Below are 10,695 nucleotides of genomic sequence, written 5' to 3' on the forward strand. Positions count from 1 at the left end.
CGCTATGCAAAGCTGCAGGAGTTTCCGCAATAATATATTAATTTGTATCTTTCGACCGAGACAAACCACGGCTATGTATTTAGAATGCAGTTGTCATGAATTTATAGTGTCATAAGTACGCAAAACACAATCAAGTATCAACATAGAAAACAATTTAAGCAAAGAAACGTTTTTGAATGTTATAAAAATAAGTCTTAGACGAAATAGACCTGTTATAATATAAACAGTAATCAAATTCTTATATCCTCATCGTAAATTTTAAATTTGTATTTAAAATAATTATTACTTTATCAATATTTAAAAGTAGGTACGACGCAGGTTACTGATAACAATAAATTAAATTTTAATTATAACCTAACTAAATAAATAAATGAACAACTCTAATAGCGCGTCATATCGATTTCGATTGTACCATGAAACTGACATCTGAATGTCAAATACACACGACAAAATTTCCGCATTATTCAATTGGCGTCTAAAACAGCTGATCAAAAATGGCTTACCTTTCTCCATAATGCTCAACGGAGTGGCCTAGTGTACTGTCTCCTGGAGGTCTTGGAGGCTTGTGCGACTCATAATTACCTTAACTGAATTATCTATCTAGAACAAAGTTGTGTTCGAACTTAGAAACCAAATACCAAGCAATTGTGATCTTTATTCCATTGTGTTATTGTTTTGCGTGTTGTTATGTGAATGCATGCGAAAGTTAGTAGGCGATAAGTTTGTTGTAGATATCTGTGTGCAAATAATACAATTGTTTATGTGTGTATGAAAAGTCGCGACGTCTATCTGGAGGTTTTAATCTTCATGAAACCTATTTTGCAGAATTTAAGGTAAATATGTTTTTTGAATAATATATTTGTCTAGCTTTACTTTAAACTTTAATATGTCCTGGTATCAAACCGCACCTTAGATACATAAAACAAGTATAATGTCATCGTATAACCATCACCGTGATAATATTTATTTATATTATTATTGTTTAGGACAAGGCTGCAAGTGCCCATATAAAGTTGTTATTGCAAAGTGGTTATAGATTTTAAATATAAGTTATAAATTAAAAAAATACAGAGTGAACGACTGTAACAAACATTAATAATAATTGTATACATACTCTTAAAGTCTATTTTGGTAGTCTTAATACATTAACCTTAAAATTGATATTAATTGTTTTATAATATATTCCATAAATTCTATTAATATTATAAATGCGAAAGTGTGTGAGGATGGATATATGGATGTATGATGTATCTATGTATGTATGTTTGTTCCTCTTTCACGAAAAAACTACTGAACGGATTTCGGTGAAACTTTACAGTAATATTGATTATACATCAAAATAACACATAGGATACAATTAATAATAATTTTGTGTAATTTGGTCATAATATAACGATTTATAACGAGACATATCAAGTAAGTCGAAAAAAAATTGCTATCTTGGCGTATGCTACTTAAACCGTTGGAGTTACACAAAGATGATGTCCTGTACGATTGTTTTGTTTATATAATGCTAAATAAAAGTCCGCGACAGCATATATCTTCCTTTTATGTTGAAGCCACTATGACCAAAATAGTGAGCCATAAATATAATTAAATCGGATACTTTTTTTACAATGCACATTTTAGAATATTTATCAAACTCTTATCAAAATAAATAAATTTATCGCTTTTAGTATTTAATATAGATAAACTTTATGTTTTTTGTAACCTATACATACATATCTACACTATTATATAAAGCTGAAGAGTTTGTTTGTTTGTTTGTTTGTTTGTTTGTTTGTTTGTTTGTTTGTTTGTTTGAACGCGCTAATCTCAGGAACTACCGGTCCAAACTGAAAAATTCTTTTTGCGTTGGATAGCCCTTTGTTCGTGGAGTGCTATAGGCTATATATCATCACGCTATACCCAATAGGAGCGGAGCAGTAATGGCTAATCTCAGGAACTACCGGTCCAAACTGAAAAATTCTTTTTGCGTTGGATAGCCCTTTGTTCGTGGAGTGCTATAGGCTATATATCATCACGCTATACCCAATAGGAGCGGAGCAGTAATGGGTAATCTCAGGAACTACCGGTCCAAACTGAAAAATTCTTTTTGCGTTGGATAGCCCTTTGTTCGTGGAGTGCTATAGGCTATATATCATCACGCTATACCCAATAGGAGCGGAGCAGTAATGGCTAATCTCAGGAACTACCGGTCCAAACTGAAAAATTCTTTTTGTGTTGGGTAGCCCTTTATTTGTGGAGCGCTATAGGCTATATATCATCACGCTATGGCCAATAGGAGCGGAGCAGTAATGGCTAATCTCAGGAACTACCGGTTTGAACTGAAAAAATATTTTTGTGTTGGATAGCCCTTTGATCCCGGAGTGCTATAGGCTATATATCATCACGCTATGACCAATAGGAGCGGAGCAGTAATGAAACATGTTGCAAAAACGGGGAAAAAATATTAGTTTTGAGAGCTTCCGTTGCGTGCGCTGCGTAAACGGTTACAGTTATGCAACAATGATGTATGACGGGATTGTTCCTCTTAAAAAAGTTCTAAAAATATATATTATAAAACAAAAGTCCCTCGCTGCATCTGTCTGCCTGAACGTGTTAAACTCAAAAACTACCCAACGTATTAAGATGAAATTTGGTATGGAAACAGTTTGAGACCCTGGGAAGAACAAAGGCTCCCGGGAAACTACTACTTTTATAACGGAAAACTTTAGCCTGAAAAACTTTATAACGCGGGCGGAGCCGCGGGCAAAAGCTAGTTATAAAATAAAGTCCCCTTTCCTGTCTGTCTGTTTGTTATCGATTTTCTCAAAATCTACTGAACGGATTTTTATATGAAGTTTCGTATGGAGAAAGTTGACCCTGGGAAGGTTATAAGCTACTTTCTTACCGGGAAAATATATAGCGGGATTTTTATCACGGAAAACTCCATCACGCGGGCGAAGCCGCGAGCAAATCTTGTATAATACATGTATATGTATTAATATCAGCCCTTTATTGTCTCACTCCTGGGCACCACAACGGCCTAGTGCGGATGGGTACACTTCACACACCTTCAAAATTCCTACAGAGAACTTTTCAGGTATGCAGCTTTCCTCACGATTTTTTCCTTCTTCATTAAAGCAAGCATTCACAAATACACATATAATTTTAGAAAAGTCAGAAGTGTGTCCCCTCGGGTTTTGAACCTGCGGACATCGGTCTCGGCAGTCCGTTCCACAATTGGTTGTGGAACGGACTGCCGAGACCGATGTCCGCTAGTTGGCTAGGCTATCACCACTTATATTCCATAAATACGCGTATACAAATAGCTTCGTTTCGATATTAGGCGGAGCTGCTCGAGCTCATTGTGAATTCCTGCTTAGAATTTGCTATGTCTTGTGTATAAGTAGTTACGATGACTTTACGTCTATTAAATCCAGCTTGATATAATAAATTAAAATACTTTATTTATCACGTATGCGAACAAAGTTCCACTTATGATACGTCAAAACAATTTATAAGAATAATTATTATTATTTCCATAAAATCATTTAAGAACACTTATATAACAAAGGACATTTTAAATTACGAATAAATTTAATAGAAAATACAAGCATGTAGGGGATAGGTAGGAGGTTCTATTTGCGGGAAACATATTGTTATCGTTCATATTAAATCGCTTTGTTGTTCGCCTGTCTGTCTGTTAAGACACTTCTTAGAAACGCGTAGAGGTATCGAGTTGAAATTTATATCAAATATTAGGGGCTTTGTTCTCCTTTAGTTGTGAAAATATCAAACAAAAAAGTCAACACGATCAAAGGATATGATCGTTTATGTCGTATATTTTTGCAATTTTGAGATTTTACAAAAGGAATCAAAAGATATAGAGTAGTTCCGGTTGACCTAGAATAATGAAATTTGGCAGGAAACAATGAAAATCAAGTGTATGAGTCAAAAAATGAAGCCACAGCACATGTAAAGGAAAAAAACACCTGAAAAGCACAAACGCTTTAAAATTAAAAAGCGAATTTACTGTTACAGACTTATTATTAGCGGTTGATGTAATAACTGTGTCTAGAGATCGAACAGTAGAGTTAAGTTTGTCCTTTCTCCTACTTCGTTTTTTAGTTAGAGCAGTAATGTTAGATATTTTCTTGATGTATCTATAAAGTTTGTACGGAACCCTCGGTGCGCCAGTCCGACTTTCGCTTGTCAATTTTTTTTTAATGAGGACGGATTATTGGGTCGGATTTATTTAAGGGAATCTTGTTATTTACCTTTGTGCTTACCCATTCGTGACGGTTATGCGTGAGTCTATGCGCACGTTCGTAATGTCTTAATACTATTGGTATAAGACAAAATAACACAAACATGCACGATTTACGAACGTCAATATACTTAGTAATATAATTTGAACTTTAATCCAATTGTAAACGGTTCGTTTTCCGATTCGCGAAAAATCACGCGTACTCCGCGTACTCCGCTGACCCTAAGGAAGTGATTTGGCATTTAATGTCGGATGGTTTCCCAATTGGGTACATTTATTCGTTCTCACTACGATAAGTGATTTCCCATCTACTTTGTAAGCCATTTATGGGGGTCAAGAACATTTGTAAGGATATATAATCATAGGTATGAAGGTAATTGCTGACCAGTTGTGATGCATGCAAGAGACGAGGCGATGTTGATACTTACGTCGCTCATAAGGCGCCACGCAAATGTTGGTGATTTGTTGCCGAGAACGCAAACTACTATAAAACTGATGTATATGAAATTTCAGAAACAATGAACAATGCTAGAAACAGATATTTCAACTATAAATTACTGCAACTCCGCAGTCGACTTCGCTCTAATGCCTCAGTTTGATGATAAAGACACTGGTATAATGTCCTTCAAATTAGAACATTGCACTTGAATTCGGCCTGTGTTACGTAAACCAACGCCGGTCGATACAGTAATGCCAACCTAATCGAAACCGTATAAACACAAGCTGATACCGGATCGCGAAACTCTTACGTAACATGAGCTATTTATTTATTTTATTTTTTACTAGTTGACCCGGCGAACTTCGTACCGTCATAATATGATGTCTTCTGTCCCATTGGCACACTCACTTTTTTGAGATTTTTTAAATATTTCCTGCTTTTTTTTTATACAAACCTTCTCCTGACAATAACTAACACATATGAGAAGATTTATCCAATTCGGTGCAGTCGTTCGAAAGTTATGCGCGCAAAACATTTCGATGATTCATTTTTATTTATATAGTTCATACGGTGCTTCATTATATAACATGATCGCATTCTTGGCGGATAGAAATATCCTACCAATTTATTACTACATAACATTATTGATTAGTTGCTACATAATAACCTCTTCGCCGTTATCAACTAACCTAGGTCACTAGTGATGAGAATGGTCTAATTGGCCGCATGAAGCTGTCATGCTTCGGTATAGATTGACAAGAATAGCCGGAGATGACCGGCAAATTGTTATGACCCCGTTGTGGACGGACCTTTGCACCAAGTAAAGCTTTGTTCATAATGAAATCGTGATATTTGATGTAAGGTTTCATGAATATAGAAAGTTAGAGAAGGAAAAGCATTATTATTGAGAAGAATTAATCTTCTTCTTCTTTTTATTCACTCTGATGAGAAGTACGGACAGCACTGTCTTTTAAGTATGTTTCAGAAACTATTTGCCTCTTTTTTACGATCGGCTGACTGCTTGTTGTCAAATCTCTCTGCAGGTTCTAGATCAGGGCAAAACGTTTCAGAAAAATCCGAATGATAAATGGTTAACAGCGATAAAAAGTAGTGGAATTTAAAAACGTGGACCTTTTCTTCTTATAATATGTATTGCTTTCATCTCCATCAATTCAGCGGCATCTGCAATAAATTTCTTTCCTAATTCACCTATATGCTAAACAATAATCGAGTGGTATATTGTTTCTCTGTGAACACGTCTTTACCGTCGTATATTACCAATTTTCGCGCAACCCCTTTCAATAACAGATTTATTGGTCTCAACGAGCGCAGATGAAGCGTCAATGGGTCCAGAGTTATGTCTCGTTGAACTCAAACTGCACTCCGTCGCCACTGGACAAGTGTGCATTCATTATTGACTGTAGTCAAAGAAATTTTAGTATCAAAAGAAAGTACATTTCACTTTATGAATACAATTAGTGAAATTATGTATCGTCCAGAATGATTTTTAATTTAATAATATAGGTAAAACTGTTTACTTCTTTACCACCTTGGATCGACTTAGTTATGTAGCTTGCATTTTATCCATGAAGAAATAGTTTTCTGTTAACTTGGCTAGGGTTGAGAATTGATTGGTTACGCTGGTATGGAAGTGGAGTAAGTGGGTCACATACATACATGGTATCACGCCTCTACGGGGTAGGCAGAGACTATGGATGACCACTTTGCACGATTTTGGCATACTTCTCGCGCTTCCTCCACCTTCATTAATCTTTTCATGCATTCCCGCCGGTTCCGGGTACTTTTGACCTGGCCTTTACTGAGAATGTCAGATCTCTGTTACTTACTAATTTCACAGGAGGATATCGTAGTGCAGTATTTGCAAATGAAGATAATTTACGCTGCTAATCTTTAATACCAGGCGTTCGAATGTCCGCGACATTGTCCGGAAAAATATTTTGTTCACACGTAGTGTTTGCCGCTCATGGCCGCTGCATAGGCCTCGATTCTAATGAGTAGAGAGGTGTCCTGATTGTCACGGAAGCACTAATTGAAAATTCTTTGGGCAAATTAACAGTCACTCCAATTACCAAGATATTGCACCTGCAGAATGTCAATAAAATAGGTAACGAAATGAAATTCTTGATTTTGCTATTATTTTATTAGAATCAGTATTAATTAACTTCGATGTAGAGCTGTTCGGTTGGGTGATAGTATACGTCGTGTACCAGGACTTCAATCCATAGTCGAACCCAAGAGTTGTTTACTACAATGTCCTTAAAAACGGGCATACGCAAGCAAATCCTCCTGATCCCCATCTTTTTATACCAAGTCTGTATCTTGAAAAAGGTATCCCAATACAACATTTTAGAACGTTCACGACAATCATTTTGAAATAGGTGCATTATAATTGCGTAATAACATAGTTCTGGCTTCCGCATACAATGTCGTAAAATACAATGAGCTACGAAAAATTACCGCTGTCAAGTTCACCGTACAAATAAGGTTGGCGCACACTTTCCGCCCGACGCTCAAGATTAAGAATTAATTTTAACTGTTATAGTCATTACAAAAACCAACTATTACTGTTATTTGAGTAAAAAATTTACAACTATCCAATAGCTTAGCATTAATTATGAAAATTACTAGTAAGATCGACTTTCATTAATTTGATACAAATGTGGAAATAAATCTAAACGATGTAATATCAGGTAACATACATAGGGATTAATCAATGCACATTGAGACACTCTATATTCCTGTATCAGTTGGACACTACATTGTTACATTCTGTATATATAATGAAATAATTATTCGACAAATAGAATAAAATCGTTATTATTGTACTCGTATTTAAATTAAATATTTCAGAAAATTACTTTTTAATTACCTTTACTATAATATTTTGCGCTTTTCAGAGGCGATGCGTGTGCGTTACACCTACTGCGCTACACCACGTGCGCACGCGCCGTCGTGTCGCCATGTCAACTATTCCAATGTCACGGTACGTATTGACAGATTATGCTATTGTTTACACTTTTGAGCGAAAAATTTTAGGAATTTGAATATGTATTTTCTGTAATGTGTGTAACTTCTATGAAGTGTCACGAAGGACAGAAAGATTGTTCTGTATTATACATTATATGAAAAAATATACACCAACAGAAATTTTATAAAATATGTCTTGTTCATTTATTTTGTTCTTGTATGCCTTTTTGGGGAACACCTTTTTATTTCTTCCCTGCCAGCCCGACCTGGCTTCTTTGTTTACTAAGTATATTTTTCATTTATTTTATTTTTAATATAAATTGTCTTTGTTTATATAAGCTAATCTAATTAAATAATAATTAAATATTCTCATGTACCTTGACTTATCATAAGTGCAACTATGTTCGCCTACGTGATGAATAAAGCATTTTTATTTTATTTATTTATTTTTAACACGTTTTAATAATATATAATTATTAAAATGAGAATATATCTTTATTGTTAACCGACATAATATTATCTTTTAAAATTTTGTCGTTAGACAAAAACTACAGCCAATGACTTCATGATTCAATTTATTAAACTAATTTAACATATAGGTAATTTCTAATTGAATAAATTAAATTTTATATTACTTATATATTTAACATTTTGGCTGGGTGGCGTGTCTAGCAGCATTAAATAAAATAAAATAATTTGTTAGTCACGTAGGCAACTATAGTTGCACTTAAGACAGGTCAAGATACATGATAATAACAGTTATACATAAGACTTAATTTTACAACTCCGGAAATTTCCAAACATTTAACTCTAGAGGTAAAATAAAGCAAAGCATAATGTAACTAAAATAAATGCTCAGGCTTGACAATATAACGAGAAAATATATACCTATATTTAAATAAAATATGCCAAAGATGCGTCGCGATCCTCACCAGTGACATAATTAAGCCCTGATTTAGCTAACCTACCAGCATTTCACTAACCATCGGATAAAAGACGTGTGTGTTTTTCATTTAATATTTGAATAGCTTGGGATGGTTGGCGCTCACTTGGAAAGGCCTACGTTTTGTAGCTGACGGCTATAAGCTGATAATAGATAGGTTGTAAGCTCATTTGACTTCTTTTGTTCGGGAAAAGGATTTTTCAAGTAGATGGGGCTGTGAGCAAAACGTATTGTGTATGAACTATGAAGGCTATTATCGTCGAGTAATCTTGAAATATGAGGTCTAGGATCATGTAATCGTATGTAAATTAAATCGACCCGTATGTTTTTGTTCATGCAGTACTAAGAATTTTTGTCTCGTATTCTAGACGCCGCGATATCACGCATTAGACTCAAGACGCTTTTAAAATAGTTCCGTGGTTGAAGCGCAACCGCAGCGTGGCTGTCAGCGCGCCTTTTTGGGGGCCGTACCTCAAAAGCATGTGCGTGAAGATCCTTTTTCTCAAGAACGCATCAAGTAAAAATTTATATCAAATACTCGGAACTAAGATCTTTGTCAGATGATTAATCAACTCAATCAAAAGATATGACCGATTTGTTGCATATTTTGCGCTTGAACTAGAATCATGAGATTTGATAGAAACAATGTCTTACAGCACAGATAAAGGGAAAAATCTGGAAACCGTAAATATTAATAAAAAAGGGAATTTACTATTACAAACTTAGTTTTTGCGGTTGTGCAATAACGGTGTCTAGGGATCGAACGTCAAAGTTAAGTTTGTTAAAATTAAAAAAATATATACTTACATACCTTACCCACAAGTTTGTACGCAACCCTCGGAGCACGAGTCTAATGCGCACTTGTCCGGTTTTTTTATATCGTCATACATCGTCGCGCGGCCGCAGCACGGTCGCGTTAATCGACTAATTTAAAGGCGCCCCAAACATATTTTAATAAAGAAAACACCTCTATAAGTAATATTGATAGTGTAAGCTGGACGCATGCGCTGTGAGTAAGTTTGAATCTATATCCGTTTGATAGATATACATTCACGCAAACGAGTTCCCAGAAATAAAAACTATCCAGCGAAAAGTATTTATGCTCGAGCCATAAAGCTCAATTTTATAATCAAAATTTAAAATTACTATTTTCTGCCAAAATTGTAACATTTTTTTATACTGATTAAAACTGTAACATCATGTAATATTAAGTGCAAATGAGCCAGTATTATTATTTCAAAATATTTCTATCCAAATGTCATAGGACACTTGATCTTGAAAGGTTATTATACACGTGGATTGCTTTCTCCGACATCGAAGGTCGCCTGCAGTCGACGAACCGTGTATTGCATAGTTGTACTAAATGATATTAAAATATAGATGAGAAATCTATAGGTCACTTGTGTGTGAGATTCCATATGTTTCTTGGAGTTTACTCCTTAATAGTCGGTTTTCATGTAAGGCCTTCGGTATGGTAATATAATAGAGTTAAATAAAAAGCGTTACGTTTTTCTGCGCAACGTACTTTGCGCACCTTTCACATTGAGTTTATAGTACTGTCAATCAGAGTGTTACTGATCTGAGGTTACTGACATAATAGGTGTTATGCATGAGACATTCTTAAAAATATGCACATGCTTCAAGCACTATAAGGGATGCCTTTATTTACCACATTGCATGTTCAAAGACCATCGTACCCCAGTCGCGTGACGGAGCTGATACATGTTTTATTTGAGTTGTTATTATTATCTCGGTATCTGCACAAGGGGGTATACAGCTTTTAGACCAAACAGACTAAATGCTAAATTTTGTTCCAGCAGGAAAAATTGATAATTTCCTATGGGCAGTCCCAATTATCCAAAACAACACACAGAACTACGTAGTCTAACAATCACCAAGAGTAATAATATGAAGTATAGACAAGCTATACTAAAATTTAGCTCCCTGACAGTCGCGTTCACCGTGACCTGCCCCGGCGGGAACCGAACCGGGGCGCTTGCGCAACGACCCACGATTTGTAAAATGCAAATCACACGCTTAATGGTATAGCCGCGCTTTGCCTCGCTACAAACT

General features: G+C 35.3%; 1 protein-coding gene across 1 annotated transcript in view; it reads right to left on the minus strand.

Annotated features, from left to right (window-relative positions):
* The window catches only part of LOC115441423, a 59,859-nt gene extending 59,248 nt beyond the window's left edge, over window positions 1-611 (minus strand). Inside the window, exon 1 of the mRNA XM_030166207.2 lies at window positions 504-611. Coding sequence (XP_030022067.1) covers window positions 504-513 — 10 coding nt within the window. The 5' untranslated portion in view covers window positions 514-611. The remainder of the gene's footprint in view (window positions 1-503) is intronic.
* Window positions 612-10,695: the final 10,084 nt, after the last annotated feature.

The sequence above is a fragment of the Manduca sexta genome, chromosome 27 (assembly GCF_014839805.1).
Source record: "Manduca sexta isolate Smith_Timp_Sample1 chromosome 27, JHU_Msex_v1.0, whole genome shotgun sequence".
Taxonomy (NCBI): domain Eukaryota; kingdom Metazoa; phylum Arthropoda; class Insecta; order Lepidoptera; family Sphingidae; genus Manduca; species Manduca sexta.